The sequence below is a fragment of the Eulemur rufifrons genome, chromosome 15 (genome assembly GCF_041146395.1).
Source record: "Eulemur rufifrons isolate Redbay chromosome 15, OSU_ERuf_1, whole genome shotgun sequence".
Taxonomy (NCBI): Eukaryota; Metazoa; Chordata; class Mammalia; order Primates; family Lemuridae; genus Eulemur; species Eulemur rufifrons.
This window is the reverse complement of record NC_090997.1, coordinates 2,298,404-2,325,231: the sequence shown is the minus strand read 5'-3', so window position 1 is coordinate 2,325,231 and position 26,828 is coordinate 2,298,404. Positions and strand designations below refer to the sequence as shown.

The following is a 26,828-nucleotide window of genomic DNA, read 5'->3' as shown; positions in this document are numbered from 1 at the left end:
TTTTCTAACCGAAAAGCAGTCTGATTAAGTGAACTTTTCTGAAGATGATGCCTGAGTAAGAAAATTGGCATTTTGGGCATTCTTAAAAAACAATTTGAAATGTCTTAGGACAAACAGAGTTGTTATTTTAAAGGCATTATTATGTGGCACTGAAGTCTTGGAACTATTTGATCTAGCTGCCATATGTCCTCAATTTTGTTGCAACGTATTGAAGAGAACATTGTTATTAAAGACATTTGCAAGAAAAACAGAGACATTGTTGTATCTCCTTTCTCTGCCTGGAACATTTCTTCCAGCATCCAAGGCTCTGTGATGTCTCAACTTTTAATCATTACTTTAAAAAGAGAAGTATAAAGAATTAAGGGAAATAACCATATAAAAGAAGGATTTGATTTACAAAATCCTGAAACAATCACTTTAATGTTGCTTTTGACATGCATGCAAAGTCACTGATACCCCTCCCTCCCAGAGGTGCAGCTCAATTCCCTCCCTGTGAGTGTGGCCTGGACTTAATGGTTCACTTCTCACTGACAGAGCAACGCTGATGTAATACTTTGTGACTCTGGTGTAGGACAAAACTCACTGTGGCTTCCACCTTGGCCCTCCCTCTCTAGGATCACGAGCTCTGGGGAGGCCAGCTGCTGTGTCGTACGTAGCTCTGTGCAAAGGTCCATGTGCAGGAACTGAGGCCTCTGGGACCAGCCAACAAGCAGCTGAGGCCCCTTCCAGCAGCCACGTGAGTGAGCCGTGTTTCATGGAACCCCCAGCCCCAGTCCAGCCCTCAGTGACACTGCCCTGGCTGACAGCGGGACTACGGCCCTGTGAGAGGCCCCGAGCCAGGAGCGCTCAGGGAAACCTCTCCTGGATTCCTGACCATCAGAAACTGTGGGAAATGACAAATACTTGTTGTTTTGAGCTGCTAAGTTTTAGGTAAGTTGATACACAGCAGTAGGTAACTAATGTAGCTTTCAAAGAGAGAATGAATTATCATCGTACTTTCTTATTAAACATGTCATTTGGTTTTGAGATTTAGGAAAAATTTCCATGGCTAAATAAAATATATTTTGTTATGATTCACAACAATCCATTTACTTGAACTTCAGTTTCCCACTATGACCCGACTGAACACAAAAGGAAGATCTGGGCCACGTTAGGCTGATTCTGTGATGTCCCCCAATAACCACCCCCTGCTTATTCACCTTCCCCCAGGTATTCAATCACCACTAGTGTAGGTGCTGCTGTGAAGGGATTTGCAGATATAACTAAGGTCCCAAATCAGTTGACTTTAGAACAGAGGATTATCCTGGATCAGACCATCCTAAACCAGGTGAGCCCTTAAAAGGACTGGGTTCTTCCTGAGCATGAGAGTCACAGTGTGAGAGGGACTCAGTGTGGGGGATTTCTTCCCATGTGGGCTTTCAAAGTGGAGAGGCCGGGTGGCAGAGACTGCTGGGGACACCAGGAATTGGGAGCAGCCCTCCCCACCCTCCACCCTGACAGCTGGCAGGGAATCAGGGACCTCAGTCCCACAACTGCCAGAAACTGAACTCTGCCCACCGGCTCCCTATAAGCTTCGGGGAGGACCCCAACCTCACGATGAGGACACAGCTTTGTGAAACCCTGAACAGAAAATCTGTCCACACCATGCCCAGATTTCTGACTAAGGAACAGTAAACAAATAAATGGCTGCTGTCTAAAGCCACTAAGTTTGTGGTAGTATGTTATGCAGTAACAGGAGTTTTATACACAGTCTCCACAGATAAGTGCGTAACATTTCTTCCACTGAAATCACTTTATGAACTGAAATGTAACTAGTTGCATTAAATAAAATCTGTCCTCACTTTCTTAGTACTTTTCATTTTATGATTTTTATATGATGCAATTAAAATTTAACACAATCATATTCCGTTCATTCCTTCAACAATAATTAATTTAGTGCCTACTATGTACCCGGTACACCTTCACATAGTGGGGTTACAACTTTGACCCAAACAGCCCAAAGCCCCTGTGCCCATGTGCCTTACATTCCAGAGGCTTCGCAAGAGTGAGACAGAGCCATCGGAGCGTCTGCAGTGAAGAAGTAACAGGCCCTGCCTCACGTTAGCAGGACTGTGACCACTGTGGGGAGGACATTGTGGGAAGCAGGGGAGGGGACAGTGCTCGGGCCACAGGTCAGGAGTGAGAGGCGGTGGGACTAAGGGGAGAAGTCACCTGTGGGATGAGAGGGACAGAGGGAAGGGCTGGAGAAGCAGGAGCTGAGGAACAGGAGCAGAGGGAGAGAGTTCTAAAGCAGCGGAATTCTCAGATTTAAACACAGCGTGTTATAGATTTTAACATGCATATCTACAGAGCCTAGCTGGGCGTTCTGTGTATTTCGGACTGCCTGAACACTAGTTTCCTCCTCATGATAATCAGGTTAAAAAATACCAGCGTCCCAAGAAAATATGCACAAGGCTCAGATGTGAATAATTCATACAAACAGGCCAGGTGTGAGCACTGGTGAGGGACACTGGGGCTGCATGGAAGGAACACGTGCACCTTTGAGGTGACTAAAGTCTGCACAGGCTCCCGGTTGCGATATACAGGAACAAGCTGTGCTTCTTTGTGTTGAGATGTCCTGGACTCACACAGAAACTCAGGGCTATGGAATGAGGATGATTTTACAAGTACAACAAACCACAGTCAAGTATATAGTCTGTGAAAATAAAACGTAGGAACTTTGTTCTTCTAATTGTAACTTGTTCAGACACATTTCTAAATCAAGGGCCCCAAATCACTTCTATTCAGATTACATACCTGATCCTCAGGGGTTACCAAGCTTGTGCTACCTGCTATATTTAATAAGCAGAAAGGAAACCGGTGTCTATGAGAGTCTCTCTGCGGTGCATTTAGACATAACTTCTCCAGGTTTAAAGAGAAAACCCCCGTCTCTACACCTCCAGTCCCAGGGCGAGCTCACTCTGGCATCAAGTTCCCTGGCATGAGTTTTCTTCTAGAAGAGTCCAGGTGCAGAGGAAAGGAGTGGGAGGCAGGGAGTCCAGTTCAGGGAGAGGGATTCAGGGCGGGAAGTGAAGGGGCAGGGGCTGGGCCAGCCTGGGGGTCTCTCGCTGGTTTCCTCTGACAGCTCCTGGGACGAGACTTAGGGAGACAGTGTGACAAACGTCGCTCGGTGCAGGAGGAGAGGGGTCCGGGCACTGTTGCTGGGCCCCGGGCGTGGCTCTCAGGGTCTCGGTCCCGAGGGCGGTGTCCGGGGCGGGGAGCTCAGCGCTGGGGAGTCCCCATCTGCCCGGCGTTTCACTTCTCCGTGTCCCAACCTGAGTCACGTCCTTCTTCCTGGATACTGCTGACGCGACCCCAGTTCTCACTCCCATTGGGTGCCGGTTTCCAGGGAAGCCAATCAGCGTCCTACCCGGACCTACCCGGACTCAGAGTCTCCCCAGAACCCGGAGGATGGCGGTCACCGCGCCCCGAGCCCTCTTGCTGCTGCTCTCGGGGGCCCTGGCCCTGACCGAGACCTGGGCGGGTGAGTGCGGGGTCGCGGGGGAAGCGGCGTCTGCGGGAGGAGCGAGGGGACCGCCCGGCGGGGGCGCAGGACCCGGGCGCCGCGCGGGGAGGAGGGTCGGCCGGGTCTCAGCCCCTCCCCGCCCCCAGGTCCCCACTCCATGAGGTATTTCCACACCGCCGTGTCCCGGCCCGGCCGCGGGGAGCCCCGCTTCATCATCGTCGGCTACGTGGACGACACGCAGTTCGTGCGGTTCGACAGCGACGCCGCGAGTCCGAGGATGGAGCCGCGGGCGCCGTGGGTGGCGCAGGAGGGGCCGGAGTATTGGGACCGGAACACACGGATCGCCAAGGACACCGCGCAGACTTTCCGAGTGAACCTGCGGACCTTGCTCGGCTACTACAACCAGAGCGAGGCCGGTGAGTGACCCCGGGCTCGGGTCGCAGGTCACGACCCTCCCACCCCCACAGAGAAGCCTGCGTCGCCCCGAGTCTCCGGGTCTGAGAGTCACCCCGAGCTGCGGGACCCGCCGCGACCTCTGACCCCGGACGAGCCCGCGGGGACTTTCACCCGGTTTCATTTTCGGTTTAGGCCCAAATCCCCGCGGGTTGGTGGCGAGGGGCGGGGCTGAGTGGGCGTGGCTGACCGCGGGGGCGGGGGCAGGGTCTCACACCATCCAGAGGATGTCTGGCTGCGACGTGGGGCCAGACGGTCGCCTCCTCCGCGGGTACATGCAGGACGCCTACGACGGCGCCGACTACATCGCCCTGAACGAGGACCTGCGCTCCTGGACCGCGGCGGACACGGCGGCTCAGATCACCAAGCGCCAGTGGGAGGAGGCCCGTGAGGCGGAGCAGGCGAGGGCCTACCTGGTGGAGAAGTGCGTGGACTGGCTCCTCAGACACCTGGAGCACGGGAAGGACACGCTGCTGCGCGCAGGTACAGGAAGCTGCAGGGCACCTGGTATATCTCCAGGAATATATCTCCTCCCTCTGGTCCAGCGCAGGAAGACCCCTCCTGGGTGTCCAGATCCTGTACCAGGGAGGGACTCTGAGGACCCGCCCTTCCCTCTGGGACAGTTAAGGGATGAGTCCCCAGGGAATGGAGGGGAAGACAGTCCCTGGAATACGATCAGCGGTTCCCTCTGACACTGCAGCAGCCGGGGGCACCGTGACTTTTCCTCTCAGGCCTCGTTCTCTGCCTCACACTGTGTTTGGGGTCTGATTCCCGCCCTTCTGAGTCGCCGGCCTCCACTCAGGCCAGGACGGGAGGTCCCTGTTCTCCCCCTCAGAGACTAGAACTTTCCAAGGAATAGGAGATTATCTCAGTCCCCTGGGTCCAGGCTGGTGTCTGGATTTTGCACTCCCTCCCCCACCCCGTTTGTCCTGTCCATTGTCAGGATGTCACATGAGCCCTGCTGGAGTGTCCCATGAGGGATGCAAAGTGCCTGATTTTCTGACTCTTCCCCTCAGACCCCCCAAAGACACACGTGACCCACCACCCCATCTCTGACCGTGAGGCCACCCTGAGGTGCTGGGCCCTGGGCTTCTACCCTGCGGAGATCACACTGACCTGGCAGCGGGATGGGGAGGACCAGACCCAGGACACGGAGCTTGTGGAGACCAGGCCTGCAGGGGACGGAACCTTCCAGAAGTGGGCGGCTGTGGTGGTGCCGTCTGGAGAGGAGCAGAGATACACGTGCCTTGTGCAGCACGAGGGGCTGCCGGAGCCCCTCACCCTGAGATGGGGTAAGGAGGGGTGGGGGTCACGTCTCTCCTCAGGGAAAGCAGGGGCCCTTCTGGAGCCCTTCAGCAGGGCCAGGGCTGAGCCTGGGGTCAGGCCCTCACCTTCCCGTCCTTTCCCAGAGCCGCCTTCCCAGCCCAGCGTCCCCATGGTGGGCATCGTTGCCGGCCTGGTTCTCCTTGGAGCTGTGCTCGCTGGAGCTGTGGCCGCCGCTGTGATGTGGAGGAAGAAGAGCTCAGGTGGGGAAGGGGTGGGGGGCGGGGTCGGGGTTTTCTTGTCCCACTGGGGGTTTCAAGCCCCAGGTAGAAGTCTGCCGTGTGTCACTCTGAGGAAGTTACATCCACACATACCTGCTCACCCAGCCTGGGCCCCGTGTGCCAACACTGACTCTTATAAAGTACATGTGGAAGTAAAGGACAAGAGTTTTTACACAGATGACTGTGGTGATGGGGACCTGATCCCTAGCAGTCACAGGTCAGAGGGGAGGACCTTGCTCAGGACAGACCTCCAGGAGAGTAGTTGGTCCACTCTGTCCTTCCCTCGTGTTTCCTGATCCTGCCCTGGGTCTTCAGTCACAGTTCTGGAAACTTCTCTGGTTTCCAAGACTAAGGCGTTTTTCTAGGACCTCATGGTCCTGCTTCTTCCCTGGCCTCTCAGGACATTTTCTTTCCACAGGTGGGAAAGGAGGGAGCTACGCTCAGGCTGCCTGTAAGTATGGGGGACTTACCCCGAGACCTTTGGGATAGTGTAGGCAGGACCCCATGGGGGAGCTCCCCCACCCCATAATCCTCCTGTGGCCACATCTCCTGTGGGCTCTGACTAGGTCCTGTTTCGTTCTACCCCAGGCAGCGACAGTGCCCAGGGCTCGGATGAGTCTCTCATGGCTTGTAAAGGTGAGAGCCTGGGGCCTAAAGTGGGAGGGGGTGGGGCAGAGGTGACACAGCTGGGCTGTGGGGAGTCTGTGATTGGGACATTTTGAGTGTGTGGTTCACTGTTCAGAGTGATATCACTTACAGTGTCTGACGTAATTTTCTTCCTGATTATTTTTTTCTGCAGCGTGAGACAGCTGCCTTGTGTGGGACTGAGTGATGCAGGATTTGTTAACGCCGCCTCTGCGTGGCTTCGAGAGCTTCTGACTTCTCTATCTGCAAAGGCACCTGAATGACTCTGTATCTCTGTTCGCGAGATGTGAGGAGGTGGGGAGGTCAGCCCACCCCCCTGACCACCGTAACCTCCTGCCCACACTGACCTGTGTCCTGTCCCCAGTCATCTTTCCTGTTCCAGTGAGGTCTGCATTCCTGAGACGTCTCCATCGCTGTCTCAACTTCTTGGTGCACTGAGCTACTTCCCTACTGAAAATAAGAATTTGAACATAAATTTGTTTTCTCAAATTCTTGCCATGAGAGGTTAGTGGGTTAATTAAAGGAGATTCCTAAAATTCAAGAGAGGAAATAAATGGAAGACCTGAGAACCTTCCAGAGTCCCTGTGTTTGCTGTGCTGAGTCTGCTGCAGGAGGGGACAGAACAAGGCTGTGAGGAGCTGAGTGTGGACGGGCCTGTGCTCAGTTGGTGCTCAGTCCGTCATTATGTGTCACTCGTTGGCTGGGTCATCTTCACTGCTCTGCTGTCCTTGTCCCTTCAGTGGAACCTTGTCCCAGTAGGACCTGTGATCACAGGGGCTGAGATGTGGCCCAGGTTGGCCCCTGCACACAGGAGTCTCTGTGATGTCAAAAGATGAATTTTCAGACCTGTCCAGCTCTTGCCCTCCTTCCAGGGCTCTTTCCTATATGGCATTTTCCATCTTTTTCCTAACCTTCTTATTTTATTTTTATTTTTTATGGATACATAATAGTCTGTATTTATGGGGTACATGTAATATTTTGATACAAGCATACAATGTGTAATGATCAAATCTGGGTCACTAGGACATCCATCACCTCAAATATTTATCATTTCTTTGTGTTAGGAACATTCTAAATCTTCTCTTCTGGTTATTTTGAAATATGCAATAAATCATTATGTGTTTAAGAAAAATTTTTTTGAGATAGGGTCTTGCTTTGTTGCCTGGGCTAGAGTGCAGTGGCATCATCATAGCTCACAGCAACTTCACACTCCTGGGCTCAGGGGATCCTCCTGCCTCAGCCTCCCGAGTAGCTGGGACTACAGGCATGCGCCACCACACCCGGCTAATTTTTTAAAAAAATTGTTCATAGAGATGGGGCTTCACTGTTGCCCAGGCTGGTCTCAAACTCCTGGTCTCAAGCGATCCTCTCACAGGCACGAGCCACCCCCTGCAGCCTAGTGTTCACTGTAGTTGCCCTGTCGTGCTGCGGAACACTGGGTCGTATTCCTTGCATCTAATGGTGCTTTTGTACCCACTAACCAACCCCCTTCATTTCCCGCTTCCCGCCACCCTTCCCAGCTTCCAGTAACCACCGCTGTATCCGTTACCCCATTAGATCATTTTTTTAGCTCTCACGTGACAGAGAACGCGCACTATGTGTCTTTCTGTGCCCGTCTCATTGCTCTTAACATAACGTCCTCTGCTTCCACCCACAGTGCTGCACCAGCCTTTTTAAAGGAACCAGATTCTGGAATTAGCAGGGAGGAGGGATCCCATCACTTGTCACCTGAGGTGGATTTCTGCTGGCATTCCTCTTCTGCTCTGCTAGCCTCCCCCTCTCCCTGCCCTCAGTTCCAGTGATCTTAGCGCTGGATCCAACCCGAGCTCGTGGATTTATAAAGCAGGGTCTGAGTTGCGTTTAGACTTGTTTGGGAAATTGGACCCACAGTCAAGGATTGTTCTTTCCCAGGAGAGAAATAGCGCCGTGTGCTGCAGTGTGCAGGGGGCTGGTGTGGGAGCGAGGGTGGGGGAGGACACAGCACAGGTGAGAACAGCACAGGTGGCATCGCTGTCACTGTGACAGGTGTGTCTGCCAGATACAGGACAGACTGTTTTGCATCTGGGAAACATCGCTGAAGTAGAAACAGAAAACTTGCTAGCTTTGTGGAGCGTACGTTCTAGTGGGAAGAGACAGACTATATTCTATGAGCAGAGCAAACAAGGAAAAGGTTTATGTTAGAAGACGGTAAGTGTTACAGGGGAACATTATCCAGAGTGCGGGTGTGGGGACAGGGAAGGTGGCTGTGGCGCTGGGGGTCGGCGTGGCCCTTGTTGGAAAGGAGGGAGAGCAGGGATGCTCCGTGCTCTGAGGAAAGATCTGCAGGACAGGATGAAGTGTCTGGAGGATGCTGGGGACGTCCTTCCAGGCAGGGAAGCGTCAGCGCAAAGGCGCTGGGGCAGGAAGGTGTCTGTGCTGTGGGGGAGCTGGAGGCCGGGAGGCTGCACAGACAGCAACTGAGATGAGCTCAGAGGTGGGGCCGGAGCAGGGAGGCCTGAAGGTGGGGGAAGGGTCTGACCTTTGCTCTGAGCGAGATGGGGACTTAGGGGACAGTTCTGAGCAGAAGAGGACCTGGTACAACTTCTCTTTTTAAAGGGTCTGTCTGGCTGCTGTGCTGAGGACAGAGCTGAGAGGCGGGAGGAGCAGGAGCAGGGAGAAGGGCAGGGCAGGAGGGCAGGGCAGGAGGGCAGGGCTCCAGGCTGTGGGTGGCGGCTGAGCGGTGACAATGGAGGGAAGTGCTGGGCTCTGGATCCGTTTTGAAGACGGACTTCACAGCGTCTCCTGAAGCGTCTGGGTGTGAGGAAGAGGAGTCCGGGAGGACACGCACAGCGTGGGCTGTAGGAATGGAAGGACGGAGCTGCCGTGGTGGCGAGGAGGACTGTGGCAGGGGGGGACTGTGGCAGGGGACTGTGGCAGGGGACTGTGGCAGGGGACTGTGGCAGGGGACTGTGTGAGGAGGGGGGCGTCACAGGCGTTCAGGGGAGGAGGCGCCACTAGAGTGCTGGGGAGAGAGCCAGGGTGGCAGCTGGACAGCAAGTCTGGACTTTAGCAGAAATGTCTGTGCTGGAGGGGTAGATTTGGGGGTGACACCACGTGATTGATATTTAAAGCCTCGAGCAGGGATGAGGCCGCCAAGGGAGGGACTGGCTGCAGAAGAGAAAGGGAACAAGGACTGAGCCCTGGGCCTCCAGTGCTGAGGACCCGATCCGACCACACGCCCAGACGGACTGCACAGCTCCGACACCGCGTCCCGAAGGCACGGAGACCGGGGAGCCCCAGACTGTACCGTGTGCAGGAGTCCCCTGGACGTGGCGCTGAGACACAGAGTCGGGAGGGGAGCGTGAGGTCCCGTGTTGGTGACGAGGGTAGAGCTGATGCTGCTGGTCTTCAGGTCACACGTCCGCAGCAAGATCACAGAGCAGGGTCCCCAAGTGTGCGCCAGCCCCCTGCAGGGCCTGGTAAACAAGCGAGTCCTTGCTCTTGTGCGTGACACTCTGAGCGGGTGGTCCTGGGAGAGGCCTGAGTATTGTCCACGCGCCACCAGCAAGCCCAGTGCCCAGCCAGACTGGAGCCCTGAGGCCGTGACCAGAGGGTGCCCAGGGAGGGTCTTACACCCATCTCAATGTCCTCTTTTCCCTCAGGAAGAAAAGAGAGAACATATGTCGTTAATTATGAGACAGGATGTTGGGAGATTTGCATCGTTCTCTCTACTGTGGGGCTACAGCCAGGCAGAAGGTTCCAGTATGGGCTCTCAGCTCTGCATAGAGACATCTCTGAGTGCTGCTCTCTGACGCTGTTCCCCAGACTGGTTTCTCACTTCTTAAAGCAAACAAGGGAAGCCAAAGTTTTCTAATTTACACATAAAGTAGTATTGCAATGATATTGGACCATTTAAAACAAATTGGCAAGGTAAAGAAGTTGGATAGGTGTATACCACATGAATTAAATGAGCATCAGAAGAGAAATTGTCTCGAAGCCTGCCCTTCTTTGCTGTCAGAATGTAAAGGTGAACGATTTCTACACAATATTGCCATGTGTGATGAATGGATTCTTTTTGACAATCACAAGCATTTGGCACAATGGTTGGATAAAGATAAGTGCTGAAACTCAGTCCAAAACTGAATATTCATCAAAAAAGCTAATGGTGTCTGTTGGTGCTCCAGCACTGGTCTTATCTATTACAGCTTCATAAAACCTGGTCGGTTGATTACAGCAGATGTCTACTGCAACAAATTGGATGAAATGATGAGGATGCTTGCCATTAAGCAGCTGAGATTGGTCAAAAGAGACAGGCCAATCCTCTTGCAAGACAACACTCGACCATATGTCATACAAACAACGCTGCTCAAATTACAGCAGCTGGACTTGGAAACTCTCTGTCATTCACCATATTCACCAGACCTTGTGCCAACTGACTACCACTTCTTCCAGGCTTTGGACCATTTCTTCTTCTTTTTTTTTTTCCAGACAGAGTCTCACTCCATTGCCCTGAATGGAGTGCGTGGCATCAGCCTAGCTCACAGCAACCTCAAACTCCTGGGCTGAAGTGATCCTCCTGCCTCAGCCTCCCAAGGAGCTGGGACTATAGGCACACACCACTGGGCCCGACTAATTTTTTCTATTTTTAGTAAAGACAGGGTCTCGCTTTTGCTCAGGCTGGTCTCGAACGCCTGAGCTCAAGTGATCCTCTTGCCTCAGCCTTCCAGAGTGCTAGGATTACAGGCGTGAGCCACCGCGCCCAGCCGAGAATTGAATATTTTTAATTGCAAGAAGAAGTCCAGGCCCAGCGCAGTGGCTGGAGGAGCAGTTGAGGAGTTGAAAGGAGGCAGGGATGGGTCCAGGAAGAGGAGGAAGAAGTCGTTTTGGGCGGGAAGAGTGGAGCAGTTGAAGAGAATGAGGACAGAGGCAGGGTAGTTGGATTGAGTGAGGGAGTAATTATGGGCAAGAGCAAGAGGCCGGGCATGGTAGCTGATGCCTGTAATCCTGGCGCTCTGGGAGGCTGAGGTGGGAGGATTGCTCGAGGTCAGGAGTTCAAGACCAGCCTGAGCAAGAGCGAGACCCACCCCCCCTGTCTTTACTAAAAATAGAAAGAAATCAGCCAAACAACTAAAAATAGAAAAAATTAGCCGGGCATGGTGGCGTGTGCCTGTGGTCCCAGCTACTCAGGAGGCTGACGCAAGAGGATTGCTTGAGCCCAAGGGTGTGAAGTTGCTGTGAGCTAGGCTGATGCCACGGCACTCTAGCCCAGGCAAGAGAGTGAGACTCTGTCAAAAAAATAAATAAATAAATAAAATAAAATTCAACGCTCAACAAGCTGTGGAAATGTCTTTTGCAATTTCATTGCCACTTGCTCTCCAGGCTTCTTTGCTGCTGGCATACATGAGCTACCCTTAAGATGGCAAAACTGTGCTGATAGTTTAGGCGCAAACTTTGATTAATTGTACTGTTCTTGTTTGAGATATAATAAACTACACTTTTGATTGGAAATCAGACACTTTAATTTAATGAGCTAATATATATGCTATTGGGAGGTAATTTTATGGTAGGGAAGGCCACAAAACCAGGCTTGTGGCTTCACAGCCAGGCACAGAATCCACAGTCCACCCTAGGTCAGGTCCCTTGGAGGAACCCCTGCCCCTGCTGCTGGGGACAGATGCCACTGCTCACAGTCTGACACCCTGATGCTGGACACTGGGCCCTGCGGCTAGGACTGCTGTCACTGCTGCTCCTGGCAACTGGACACCACTAGTGCCACCCAGGTACCTTTACCAAAATGCGTTCTGCACAGTCCTAGAGTCCCTGAGTCACCTCGTCCTGGTCAGAGTCTGGCAGGTGGCCGTCTCACTGGTGGAGCCTAAGCCTCATGTCCATGTTCGCCTGCAGGGATGACCGGAGAGTTGTCCTCTCCTATGGAGGGAGGTGGTTTCTGTCCCCTACCAAGACTTTAAGTGTGAAATCCTGATGAAGGAAGAGGATGCAGAAGGTGAGAGGTGGAAGAAGAGTGACAAATTCCCATCCTTGCAGCAGGGATGTGAGGCTAGAGCTTCACCTGGCACTTTGCAGGCACTCGGGTTGGCTGGATGAACAAGTGACTAATAAATGACATCTCTCCGCCCATTCCCTTGAGAGAAAGTTATTAGCTGCAGCTTTTGTCTGTAGCAGCTTCTACTCTAGATCATTGGGGTGGCATCGTGGGATGCGGAAACGATTACTCAGTACATCATCTCCTCCTTCCTCTTCTTCTTTTTTTTTTTTGAGACAGAGTCTCACTCTTTTGCCCGGGTTAGAGTGCTGTGGTGTCAGCCTAGCTCACAGCAACCTCAAACTCTTGGGCTCAAGCGATCCTACTGCCTCAGCCTCCCGAGTAGCTGGGACTACAGGCATGTGCCACCATGCCTGGCTGATTTTTTCTGTATATATTTTTAGTTCTCCAGCTAATTTCTTTCTGTTTTTAGTAGAGATGGGGGTCTCACTCTTGCTCAGGCTGGTCTCGAACTCCTGAGCTCAAACGATGCGCCCACCTCGGCCTCCCAGAGTGCTAGGATTACAGGCGTGAGCCACTGTGCCCGGCCTTCCTCTTACTAGGATTGAAACACTCAGGTCTGCAGGACCTCAGAAGATCTGTGTGCACTGATGTTCTATATTAATATTTATATTTTCTTGTGCATGGAAATATTTCTGGGGAGAGAATCTCTGAAACTTATCAATTTTTATGTGACCCCCACAAAGGCCTAAAAAATAAATTCTGCTTTTCTAGGATAGACGTCATGTCACTGAAAGTCTGGACCATAAACTGTTGGTAGCAAACTGTTTTTAGCAGACCTGGGGTATGATGTAAAAGCTTATATATTTTTTATCTTTTCCTCTGGGACAGAATAAGGAAGGGGTTTACTTGCTTACTCCTACTCTGAATTTCTCTTTCTGGGATGGTGACAGGTTTTTCCTCCACCCAAACAATTTTCTGGTTCTCCGACAGCAACTGGGATCCCTCCAATTCAATTCAATATGACACTCAGCACCTGGGGTAGCCTCTGACTCCACAGGCTTAAGGGCTCAGTCCCACGGGACTGTCCTCACTGCAGACGCAAGTCCCAGGTCCCAGGTCACCTGTGCTTCTCTCTAACTTGGCTACAAAGTCAGGGCTTCCCGGCCTCTCCAGGTCTGGTCATTTGCCAGACCAACCCACAGAACTCAGGAGAGCGCTGTGCTCCCTGTTGCAGTTTACCATGGTCTCAGTGCGCTCTGGCTGCTAGAACAGAAGGCCTGAGTCTGGGTGATTTATGGTGAACAGAAGTTTATTTGGCTCACAGTTGTCGAGGTGGGAAGTCCAAGATCCAGGGACTGCATCTGGCAAGGGCCTTCCTGCTGTGTCATCCCAGGGCAGAGGCAGAAGGACAAGAGGGGGCGAGAGTGAGAGAGCAAGAGGTCGGACTCGCAGCCTCAGGCCTTTATGATCAGCATTAATCCATTACTGTGGGCAGAGGCAACATGGCCTAATCACCTCTCAGAACTCCCACCTCTTAGCACCATTGCCTTGGAGATTAAGTTTCCAATAGAAGCTTTCTTTCCAGAAACATTCAAACCAGAGCAGTTCTAAAGGATGCAAATGAGCAGCCAGATGCAGAGGTACACGGGGTGAGGTTGAGAGGGGTCCTGAGCACAGGAGTGTCTGTCGCCTGTTGTTGGGGGCACCATCCTCCCAGCACCTGGATGTGTCCACCAGGTGCAAAGCTCCCCAAACCCCACTGTCCCCAGGTCTTCATGGGTGTTTCATTGAGTGGCAGGACTGACAACATCATTGGTCATCAGTGATTGAGCTCAACCTCCATCCCCTGTCCTGTCCCCAGAGGTTGGGGATGGGGCTGAAATCCGACCCTCGAATCACAGCTCGATCTTCCTGGCAACCAGCCCCGTCCTAAAGCTGTGTAGGAGCCCCTCAGCCAGGACTCATCTCATTAGCATATTAAGACACACTTGTTGCTCAGAAGAACGCAAGGGTTTTAGGACGTGTGTCAGGAAACAGGGACAAAGATCAAATATTTTTATCATACCAGGGATCACCCCTGGCCTTTGCCACAGATCTCTTATAGCAAAAGAATCATAAGAGTAAAAAGGTACCGGCACATTCCCACTGTCCCGTTCAGTCATTAACGATCAGTCCAGTCCTGTCCAAAACAGGAGTGGTCTCAGCGACAGACGGCTTCACCCGTTCAGGCGTCTGGTACACCTGAGCTAAGAGACAATCGTCTCTTTCTCACATCTCTTTTGAGTTCATGTGATGCTGGATTTCTCTCCGTATATAATCCATTTATTCATTCCTTTACCCTCAGCTGCTGCTCCTCCTCCTCTCCATTTACACCAAACTCTCCCACTGTCGGCAGGAACGTCAGGTCTGGCTGCTGTGCGGGCGGTGACTGCAGCCAGCACTGCTGTGCCAGCCAGCGTCTCCCCTCGGTGCACTCCCGCTCGCAGAGGGCAGGGTCTCAGGCACAGCCCTAGTGGGCTGCCTGGCCACCAGGCAATGTAGCTGCACTCGCTGTCAGCCCCAGTTGTCACAGGAGACACGAAGGCACAGCCCGCTCCTTCAGACTCTTAGAAATTCTTACAGAAAGGTTTAAAAGTATATTTACAGTTCCTCGCACAGGAATCGTTCCTGTTTCTGGCACTTGTAGTTGCACCCCTAGGCCTGCGGTCACAGCATCAGGCAGGAAAAAGACCACAAGAACACTGAGGTGAAGTACAGTCATCATGCCGGTGTCCTCCCCTTGGGAAGAATTGCGTATGTCGTCACCAGCACCCTCCTCCACCCTCTGCCCCAGATCCACCAGGAAAAGGGAGGAAAACAGTGGGGACGTTGCTTTGTCCTCACGGATGCCGAGGGTGAGGACACTCCTGACGGTGCGACCCCCGTCCTTCCTGCTTAGATTCCGCACCCGATTTATGCGACCAATGTCTCAGCTCACCATGGTAATTCCCTGTCAAACTATTGCTCTGAGGAGCAGAGCTCTCTTCCTTTTATTGTACAGTTTGGGTCCTAAACTGTGTGTCTTGGTGTGGAAAATGTGACTTGACGGTCCAGAGGATTTCGATATCTTCTGTCCATATTCTCCTACATCAGCCCGAGCGGTTGCAGCTGCTGCCAGAGCTGAGCGAAGCGCAGTCCAGACTTCGCGTCTGGTCCTGTCAACACCCATTTGCTGCCTCCCGGGGCTCCTGGTGTCAGTCTCACTCGCAGCTGTGCATTTTCCAGGTCTCCCCAGTGCGGACTCCGCCACACAGCCATGTGTTGTCCTTGTCTCTGTTATTGGCAAACGGAACAGATTTACGGGTGTGTGTGTCTGGGGGACGGTGTGCAAGGGGAACACGTCTGGATTCAGCCCATCTCTGCGTCGCTGCAGCCCCCAGTGCCCACTGACTTCATGGCCTCACGTGATCACCTCAAACAGGCATGTGGATCGTTTTTAGATGCAGACGCTGTGTTGCCCAGGCTACACCGAAACTCCTGGGATCAAGCGATTCTCCCACCTCAGTGTCCTGTGTAGCTGGGACTACAGGCGTGCCCGGCAAGCCCGTGGAGGTAAGTGCTTGTCGATGTCAGTCAGCTTCCAAAATGGAAAGGATGATGGGCATCAACATGTCCTGCCTTAACACACCTTCAAGTCACCATAGCGATTTCTACAGGACTGTGCCCCACCTGGGGCCTCCGTTCATAGGCCAGTTTCCCATTGTTCCCTTGCCTAGTCATGTGGCCAGGCCCCTGGCCACCACCCATACATCAGTAAAAACTGATATATAGGGGCTTTTATCATTGTTCAATTCTTCCATCACTGCTAGGAAAACAGCATGCAATTCAGCCCCCTGAGCCCATCTGGTTTTCTGTCCTTTGATCAAAGGGGCAGCTCTCCAGACAGGCTGTTGTCCATTCATCTCAGAGCTGCAATATCAGTCGCTGACCCATAAACCAACCAGCTCTTTGTGAGTCAGTCGACTAATACTGCAGTTCAAATCCCAGGGCTGTCTGCCGCAGAATTCCCCCTTGCTAGAGGAGGTTGGTACTTTGTTTTATTTATCCCCTCAATTGATTGAAAGAAGCCCACCCACATTATTGAGAGCAATCTGCATTATTCAAAGTCTAGCAATTTATACGTTAATCTCATCCAAAAACACCCTCTCAGAAACATCCAGAATAATGCTGGACTACGTATCTGGGCATTGTGTTCCAGCTAAGACGACAAATAATATCAATCATGACATTTCCCAATACAAGAATATTCCAGGCCAAGCACGGTGGCTCACGCCTGTAATCCTAGCACTCTGGGAGGCCGAGGCAGGCGGATTGTTTGAGCTCAGGACTTCAAGACCAGCCTAAGCAAGAGCGAGACCCCGTCTCTACTAAAATAAAAGGAGTATTCTAAGGAAATAAGCTATTTTTTTTTTTTTTTGAGACAGAGTCTCACTCTGTTGCTCAGGCTAGAATGCCGTGGCGTCAGCCTAGCTCACAGCAACCTCAAACTCCTGGGCTCAAACAAGCCTCCTGCCTCAGCCTCCCGAGGAGCTGGGACTACAGGCATGTGCCACCATGCCCGGCTAATTTTTTCTACATATTTTTAGTTTTCCAGCTAATTTCTTTCTATTTCTAGTAGAGACGGGGTCTCACTCCTGCTCAGGCTGGTCTTGAACTCCTGACCTAGAGCAATCCTCCCTCCTCTGCCTTCTAGAGTGCCAGGATTACGGTCATGAGCCACCGCTCCCGGCAGAAGTAAGCTTTTGACCTAGTAAAACAAGGAGCCAGCAACTGTTTCTGAAAATTTATAACCAATCATTAACAAGCCCTTCTATACATTTCTTGCCCAAATTCACTTTACAACAGTGGGCCAAAATAGTCTGTATTTGCTCAAAATCAGAGAAGAAGAGAAAATTGGAAAAGCACAAAGAGCAAAAACAGGATGCAAGAACAATGACAAAGATGAAAGTAGTTATTGCATTAGAAATAATGCAAATGCAAAGACAGATGAGCAACATCTTTAAAGTACTGAAAGGAAAACGCTGTCAAACTAGATTCTATTCCCAGGAAAAATGTTGGGGTGTGCGTGTGTGTATACACATATATGTAAAGCAAAAGACGTTCATGGGTTACTATGTGATATACTGATATGTATATAGAATGAAGGATGATTAAAGGTAATTAATGTTTCCTAATAACATCTATAAAAAATTTTAGACATACGAGAGTAAAAGAATTCATACTTACCAGACCTGCACTGTTATAAATGCTTAATCCTTCAGGCAAAAAGAAAATGATGTCAGATACAAATATGCAAGGAATCACACCAGAAACGGTAGCTATGTGGGTAGACACACAAGATGTTTTTCATACTATTAATATAAATCTTATTAAAAGACAATTGTAATGACTTTACCAGAAACGGTAGTGGACTTCTAAAACACATCCCCCCACCAAAGCAACTATTAACATAGAAAAACATTGACAAAATCAAGTTTTTCTGAACTCTGGAAACTAATAAAAAGCTCACATCCACCAAGGGAGTGCTAATGAAGAAAGAAGCTTCTAAACGATGGCAAGAGAGCCTGGTGGCATTTGTACTTCGCCACCTGCTGACCCCAGCCCACACCCCAGCTGTGAGGCAGCCATGGGGTTGTGGCCCAGATTCCGGGTGCCCGATGCCCGAGGAGGCAAAATGAACCTTGTTCTCAAAGAATTGTGGCTGTGTCCTTCCGCGTGTGTGACGGGCCCTAGGACATCAGCTCAGAGCTTGTCTCTCTTTCACTCCCCTCAGAACGTTATTAGGGCTGGAGTGGTCCCGCAACAGTGTCTGTCAAAAGCACTTAAAGGCATATCCTCGTCACAGCTGCCTGGGGCAAGAAACGAGATGGGGCAGGCAGCAGACAGACTGGGAAGCCTCGGAAGGTGGGGGCTGGAGAGGAGGACACACAGGGGAACATGGCTTTGAAAAGCTCCCGCTATATGGAGGAATCTAGAAGGCCACATTCAGGCCCAGGCTCAAAAAAGACCTAAGACATCCTAAGCTCTCACCTCTGGCTGATGTTTAGGCTCCACGTAAGCAGTAAATGGAGGCTAAAATGCAGTTGTAAACAGCCTGGATCAGTGTTGAAGGACCACCCCAACCTAGACCCCCTCTGCAAAGTCTGGGAGGGTATTATTTATTTATTTATTTATGTGGCTCCAGCTGTTTAAGGAAACCTCTGTCAAATCCCTAGCTGACCACGAAGCTAATAGAGTAGACTTTACTGACCACAAATGACAAAGAATAATCTTACAAATGCAGTTTAGAAAAGTCATTACGTAAAGAAACAACTCCATCCACAACAAGCAGCAACAAGAAAATTTGGGGAGGGGGAAGAACATGATTTCCAGAATTGCCACATCCTAGTATTCAAAATTTCCAGTTTTCAACAAAAAACCATGAGGTATACAACTATTCAAGAATGTGGCCCATTCACAGAAAAAAAAAAAAAAAAATAAAACTCACAGAAGCTGTCCCTTGTATCTTGCAAAACTAAGTTTCATATATCAGCAAGAAATAAAGACTTTTCTAGACAAACAAACATGGAAGGAATTTGTCACGAGCAGACCTGCCTTGCAGGAAACACTGAGAACTGCATTACATATGGATCAGCACAGTAGATCCCTATCAGTGAAAATCACCCAAAAACTAAAGCTCACAGCACATATAAAACAATAGCACAAGAGGGAAAACAGAGCAATCAGGTACTACCTGATATGATACAGAGAAGAGCATCCAACATATCAATTCTATTCCTCAACATTAATGGTTTAAATGCCCCACTCAAAAGCCATAGGCTGGTTGAATTGATTTAAAAAATACAACCCAAGTATCTGTTGTCTGAAGGAAACACATCTAACCCACAAGGACTCACACTGACTCAAGGTGAAGGGATGGAAAAAAGTATTCCACGCAAATAGAAACCAAAATAGAACAGGTGTAGCCAGTCTCATATCAGATAATATTGCCTTTAAATCAATAATGGTAAAGAAAGACAAAGATGGTATTATGTAATGGTAAAGGGAGCAATCCAACAAGAAGGTATAACAATCCTAGATATATATGCACCTAACACAGGAGCTCCCAGATTCGTAAAGCAAATTCTACTAGAGCTAAGCAAAGAGATAAACGGCAGCATCATAATTGCCAGGGACTTCACACCTTACTGACAGAGCTGGACAGATCATTGAAGCAGAAAATAAATAAAGAAACACTGGCCTAAATGAGACTCTAGAACAATGAGCCTTAGGGATATTTACAGAACATTCTACCCCAAAACTACTGAATATACATTCTTCTCATCAACACATAAGGCATTCTCTGAGATTGATCATATCTTAGGCCACAAAACATATTTTAATAAATTTTTTAAAAATTGAAATCATACCACAGTGGAATAAAACTAGGAATCAATTTGAAGATAAACATGCAAATCTACACAAAGTCATGGAAATTGAACAACTTGCTGCTGAACAATTATTAGGTCAAAAATGAAATTAAGATGGAAATCAAAAGATTCCTTGAACTAAATGACAAAAAGGACATGAGCTATCAAAATCGATGGGATTCACAGAAAAAGCATTTGACAAAATCCAGCACACTATTATGATAAAAACTCTTAACAAAATAGGCATAGATGGGACATATTTTAAAATTATTAAAGCCACATAAGATAAACACACAGCCAATATCATACTAAATGGGGAAAAATTTAAAGCATTCCCACTCAGAACTGGAACCAAACAAGTTTGCCCACTATCTCCACTTTTATTCAACACAGTACTGGAAGTCCTTGCCAGAGCAATCAGACAAGAGAGGGGAATTAAGGGTATCCAAATGGGGGCAGAAGAGGTCAAACTCTCACTCTTTGTTGATGAGATGATATTATATCTAGAAAATCCCAAGGAGACTCCTGGAATTGATAAATGAATTCAGTAAAGTCTCAGGGTACAAAATCAATGCACACAAATCAGTGACATTCATATACGCCAATAACAGTCAAGCTGAAAGTCGAATCAAAGACACAACAGCTTTCACAATGGCATCGAAGACAATTAAATATTTAGGAATATATTTAACAAAGGCGGTGAAAGACCTATATAGGTACAACTACAAAACACTGAAGAAGGAAATAGCAGAGGATGTAAACAGGTGGAAAACCATACCATGCTCATGGGTTGGCAGAATCAACATTGTTAAAATATCTATACTACCCAAAGTGATCTACAGATTCAAGGCAATCCCTATTAAAATACCAACATCATTTTTCACAGATCTAGAAAAAATAATTCTATGCTTCATATGGAATCAGAGAAGACCCCATATAGCAGAAGCAATCTTAAGCAAAAAGAACAAATTGGGAGGCATCAATTTACCAGATTTCAAGCTATGCTACAAGGCTACAGTAACTAAAACAGCATGGTACTGGCACAAGAACAGAGACATAGACCGATGGAACAGAACTGAGAACCCAGATATAAAACCATCCTCATATAGCCATCTAATCTTTGACAAAGCAGACAAAAACATACACTGGGGAAAAGAATCCATATTCAAGAAATGGTGCTGGGAACATTGGATAGCCACATGTAGGAGACTGAAACAGGATTTGTACCTTTCACCTCTCACAAAAAATCAATCATGATGGATAACAGACTTAAACCTAAGGCACAAAACTATAAGAATTCTAGAAGAAAATGTTGGAAAAACTCTTATAGACATTGGCCTAGGCAAAGAATTTACGAATAAGACCTCAAAGGCAATCATAGCAACAAGAAAAATAAATAAATGGGACCTGATCAAATTAAAAAGCTTCTGCACAGCCAGGGAAACTATCACAAGAGCAAACAGACAACCTACAGAATGGGAGAAAATATTCGCACGGTACACAACCGATAAAGGGCTGATAACTAGAATCTATATAGAACTCAGGAAAATCAGCAAGAAAAAAATTAAATAACCCCATTAGAAAGTGGGCAAAGGACATCAGCAGAAACTTTTCAAAAGAAGACAGACTAATGGCCAAAAAACGTATGAAAAAGTGCTCAACATCTCTAATCATGAGAGAAATGCAAATGAAAACCCCAATGAGATATCACTTAACTCTAGTGAGAATGGCTTTTATCAAAAAGTGCCAAAACAATACATGTTGGCATGAATGCGGAGAGATAGGAACACTCATACACTGTTGGTGGGATTGCAAACTAGTATAACCTCTGTGGAAACTAATAAGGAAATACTTCAAAGAGCTAAAAGTAGAACTGTCATTTGATCCAGCAATCCCATTACTGGGCATCTACCCAAGCAAAAAAAAAAGACATTCTATAAAAAAGACATCTGCATTAGAATGTTTATAGCAGCACAATTCACAAGCCAAATGCCCATCAATACATGAGTGGATTAATAAAATGTGGTATATGTATACCATGGAATACTACTCAACTACAAAAAACAATGGTGAACTAGCACCTCTTGTATTATCCTAGTACTAGAGTACTACTCAGCCATAAAAGAAATGACGGAGTATCTTTTGTATTATCCTGGGTGGAGCTTGAGCCCATTCTTCAAAGTGAAGTATCAAAAGAATGGAAAAACAAGCACCACATGTACTTGCCATTAAATTGGTACTAACTGATAAACACTAAGGTGCTCACTTGGAGGTACTATTCATTGGGTGTCAGTCAGGTGGGAGGGGGGTATTAGGGGTGGGTAAACTCACAACAAATGGATGTGGGGTGCACTGTATGGGGGAAGGGCATGCTTGTAGCTCTGGCTTGAGTGAGGCAAAGGCATTATATGTAACCTAAATATTTGTACCCCCATAATTTTCTGAAATTAAAAAAAAATCTGTGGGGTTCAGCAAAAGCAGTCCTAAGGGGAAAATTTGCATCATTAAATGTGTACGTTAAAAAGACACAAAGATCAGTATTAACAACCTAATGACACATATCAAGGAACTAGAAAAGAAAGAAAGAGTGACACAAACCCAAACCCAGCAGAAGAAATGAAATAGCAAAGGTCGAGCAGAACTAAATTAAATGGTAAACAAAAAACAATAAAAAGGATCAATGAAACAAAAAATTGGTTGTTTGAAAAGATAAACAAAATCAATAGACCTCTTGCTAGATTAACCAGAAATATAAGAGAAATGACCCAAATGAGCTCAATCAGAAATGAAAAAGGAGAAACTACAAACTGATATGTTGAGCCTAAGAATACTGAATTATAGAAATGCCCCCTGTATTTCTGGAGACAAGATTTGATTTCAGAAGTCAAATAAGGCTTTGCCTTAAGGAAAAGATAAATGTGTTAGTTCAAGAGCTGCCTCGTCTCAGGAGGGCGTCTTGCTGGTCAGTAGAAGCTGCATCTCAAGGAGACAGCTGTAAACTGGGCCTTTGGTTCTCACCTGTTTTGAAAGACAAGGCAGGCCTCCCTTAGGACCAAAGGTTGCTGGTGCTGCTGACAGGTGGACCCCCGGAGATGAGAGCTAATCAGATAGATATGCTAATGCCCAAGCCGGGCCCACATGGAACCATGCGGTTCAAGTAATTAACACAAAGCACAGCCCATGTTGACTTCTGGGATCATCTCTGTCTCCAAGAACACAATCACCAGAGCCAAGATGTCTCTGTTTGTTGCTAAAGTAATAGCCTTATCATAAAACTTAGAAGTTTGCCCCAAGACGATTTTATAACCCATTGTTCCCCTAGTTAGAGTTAGTTAAAGGATCTGTAGTAGACTTTTAGGAGACTTTGACCCTAAAGCAAACTGCCTGTTAGTATGAAAATCCCGTTGCCCTTGGCAACTGGAGCCTGTATGTACCCTATATAATACCTGTGTGGAGTTTCAGTCGGGGAGATATTTGATGCGGGTAAAATATTTCCATCCGGATACCCTCCTTTATCTATTTTCATAAACTTTTACTTTATAAACTATATCTTTGGCTCTGTGAATTATTATTGCCATTACTTTATATTTTTATTTCTGTTTCCTACTATATTTTTCATCCTTTGCGATGACCCCTGCCTGAGAGACCAGATCGGAGGAAAAAACCTCTTTGCAGGGAGCGTAGCTAACTCCCCGCACTGATAGCCACAGAAATACAAAACATCATCCATGAACACTACAAAAATCTTTATGGACATAAACTAGAAAACATATAGGAAATGGACAAATTCTTGGAAACACACAACCTCCCAAGACTCAACCAGGAGGAAATAGAACTCCTGAACAGACTAATAACAAGCAGTGACATTGAAGCAGTGATAAAAAATCTTCCAGCAAAAAAAGCCCTGGAGCACATGGTTGCACAGCTGAATTCTACCAGATCTACAAAGAAGAGCTGGTATCCAGACTGCAGAAATTACTGCACAACACTGAGAAGGAGGAACTCCTTCCCAACTCATTCTATAAAGCCAGAATCACCTTGGTACCAAAGCCAGGAGAGGACACAAGAAAAAAAGAAAACTACAGACCAATATCCTTTCTGAATGAGCTGTTGGTCTTCATCCCAGGAATGTCAGGATGGTTCAACATACATAACTCAGTAACTGTGATTCATCACATAAACAGAAGCAAAAACAAAGACTATATGATCATCTGAATAGATACAGAAAAAGCATTTGACAAAACCCAGCACCCTTTCATGATAAAACCCTCAACTAACTAGGCACAGAAGGAACATATCTCAAATTATAAAAGTCATACATGACAAACCCACATCCAATAGCATACTGAATGGGGAAAGGTGGAAGCATTCCCCCTGGGAACTGGAACAAGACAAGGGTGCCCACTGTTACCATTTCTATTCAACATAGTACTGAAAGTCACAGCCAGAGCAATCAGACAGTCGAAAAAAAATAAAGGGTATCCAAATTGGGAAAGGGAAGGTCAAACTATTGCTTTTCACAGATGATATGATAGTGTATTTAGAAAATCCCAAAGATGACTCCAAGACTCCTGGAATTGATAAAGAAACTCAGTAAACTCTCAGGTCACAAAACCAATGTACATAAACCTGTAGCATTTCTATATACCTGTAACACTCAAGCCAAGAGTCAAATAAAAGACTCAATACCATTCACAATAGCTACAAAGAAAATAAAATACTTAGGAATATATACTTAACCAAGGAGGTGAACATTCTCTACAAGGGGGAGAAATATGCAACATTGAGGAAAGAAATTGCAGATGACACAAGCAAATGGAAACACATATCATACTCATGGATCAGTAGAATCAAAATTGTAAAATGTCCATACTGCCCAAAGTGTTTTACAGATTCAATGCAATCCCTATCAAAATACCAATGTCATATTTCACCGATCTAGAAAAAATAATTCTATACTACCTTTGGAATCCCAAAAGAGCCCTAATAACCAAAACAATCTTACACAAAAAGAGCAAATTTGGAGACATCACATTACCAGACTTCAAACTATACTACAAGGCTACAGCAAGCAAGACAGTATGGCATTGTACAAAAATATAGACATAGACCAATGGAACAGAACAAAGAACCCAGATATAAAACCATCTACCTACAATCAACTGATCTTTGACAAAGCAGACAACAAAAGACGCTGGGGAAAAGAAGCCCTATTCAATATATGGTGCTGGGAAAACTGTATACCCACATGCAGAAGAATAAAACAAGAACTCTATCTCTCGCCACTCACAAAAATTAATTCAAGTTGGATGAAAGACTTAAATGTAAAGCATGAAAAATAAAAATTCTAGAAGTAAATTCAGGAAAAATTCTTGTAGATATTGGCCTAGGCAAGATTTATGACTAAGACCACAAAGGCAATTACAGCCACAACAAAAATAAATAAATGGGACTTGATTAATTTAAAATTCTGCACAGCAAAGGAAATAACAGTTAGTAGGTAACATACAGAATGGGAGAAAATATTTGCAAACTATACATCTGATAAAGGGCTAATATCCAGAATCTAGAAAGAACTCAAATCAGCAATAAACAAAAAGGGCTGGGCACGGTGGCTCACGCCTGTAATCTTAGCACTCTGGGAGGCCGAGGCAGGTGGATCGTTTGAGCTCAGGAGATCGAGACCAGCCTCAGCAAAAGCAAGACCCTGTCTTTACTAAAAAAATAGAAAGAAATTATATGGACAACTAAAAATATATATAGAAAAAATTAGCCAGGCATGGTGGCGCATGCCTGTAGTCCCAGCTACTCAGGAGGCTGAGGCAGGAGGATGGCTTGAGCCCAGGAGTTTGAGGTTGCTGTGAGCTAGGCTGATGCCACGGCACTCTAGCCCAGGCAACAGAGTGAGACTCTGTCTCAAAAAAAAAAAAAAAAAAGCAATAAACAAATAAATAACTCCATTAAAAAGTGGGCAAAAGACATGAGCAGAAGTTTTTCAAAAGAAGGCAGACAAATGGCCAAAAAACATATGAAAAAATGCTCAACATCACTAATCATCAGGGAAATGCAAATTAAAACAACTATGAGGCTGGGCTTGCTGGTTCATGCCTGTAAGCCTAGCAGTCTGGGAGGCCAAGGTGAGAGGAGCTTGAGGTCAGGAGTTCGAGACCAGCCTGAGTGAGAGTAAGCACCATCTCTTCAAAGACTAGAAAAATTATCTGGGTACAGTGGCATGTACCTGTAGTCCCAGCTACTTGGGAGGCTAAGGCAGAATAATTGCTTGAGCCCAGGAGTGTAAGTTGTAGTGAACTATGCCACTGCACTCCATCTTGGGCAACAGAATAAGACCCTGTCTCAACACACATACACACACACACACACACACCCCCCAATAAGATATCAACTTATCCCTCTTAGAATGACTTTTATTTAAAAGTCCAAAAACAATAGATGCTGGTGTGAATGCAGAGAGAAAGGAACTCTTATACACTGTTGGTAGAACGGCAAATTAGTACAACCTCTATGGAAAAGAGTAGAAAGATTTCTCAAAGAACTAAAAGTAGACCAACCACTCAATTGAGCAATCCCGTTAATGGAGATCTACTCAAAGGAAGTCATTTTATAAAAAAGACATCTGCACTCGAATGTTTATTGCAGCACAATTCACAATTGCAAAGATGTGGAATCAAACCAAGTGCCCATCAGTTCATGAGTGGGTTAACAAAATGTGGTGTACATATATACCAAGGAGTACTACTCAGCTATAAAAATAAGTGAGTTAATGTCTTTTGCTGTAACTTGAATGGAACTGGAGACCATTATCCTAAGTGAAGTATGTCAAGAACGGAAAAAGAAACACCACACATACTGTCTAACACTTTGGGACTAATTGATGGGCACATACGGGCACAGAAAGAAGTAAAAATTGCTGGAAATCAAGAAGAGGGGAGGGGTAAAATCTTACCGAACAGGTAAAATGAACACTATTCAGGTGATGGGAACACTTATATACCTGACTAAAGTATTATAAAAGCTATCTATGTAACAAAAACATTTATACCCACTTTATACTTTGAAATAAACAAGATATTCCATGTTCATGTGTCAGAAGAATTAATATTGTTAAAATGACCTTACGTCCCAAAGGAAGCTACACAGTCAGCGCAATCCCTATTAAAATACCTACCAACACTATTTTTCACAAAATTAGAAAAAACAGTCCTAAAGTTCAGTGTGGTCAAAAAAGA

The 26,828-nt window shown here is 47.3% G+C and overlaps 1 protein-coding gene across 3 annotated transcripts in view; it reads left to right on the top strand.

The window, feature by feature from the left end:
- The first annotated feature begins 3,407 nt into the window (after positions 1-3,407).
- Positions 3,408-26,828, top strand: part of LOC138395097 (class I histocompatibility antigen, Gogo-B*0101 alpha chain-like) — a 60,541-nt gene continuing 37,120 nt past the window's right edge. Inside the window, exons 1-8 of one of the 3 annotated variants that reach the window (XM_069487516.1) lie at positions 3,408-3,523; positions 3,652-3,921; positions 4,166-4,441; positions 4,975-5,250; positions 5,368-5,484; positions 5,921-5,957; positions 6,091-6,138; positions 6,302-7,162. In XM_069487516.1, coding sequence (XP_069343617.1) covers positions 3,451-3,523; positions 3,652-3,921; positions 4,166-4,441; positions 4,975-5,250; positions 5,368-5,484; positions 5,921-5,957; positions 6,091-6,118 — 1,077 coding nt within the window. In that variant the 5' untranslated portion in view covers positions 3,408-3,450 and the 3' untranslated portion in view covers positions 6,119-6,138; positions 6,302-7,162. The other 2 variants (XM_069487515.1, XM_069487513.1) reach the window with 2 other exon arrangements.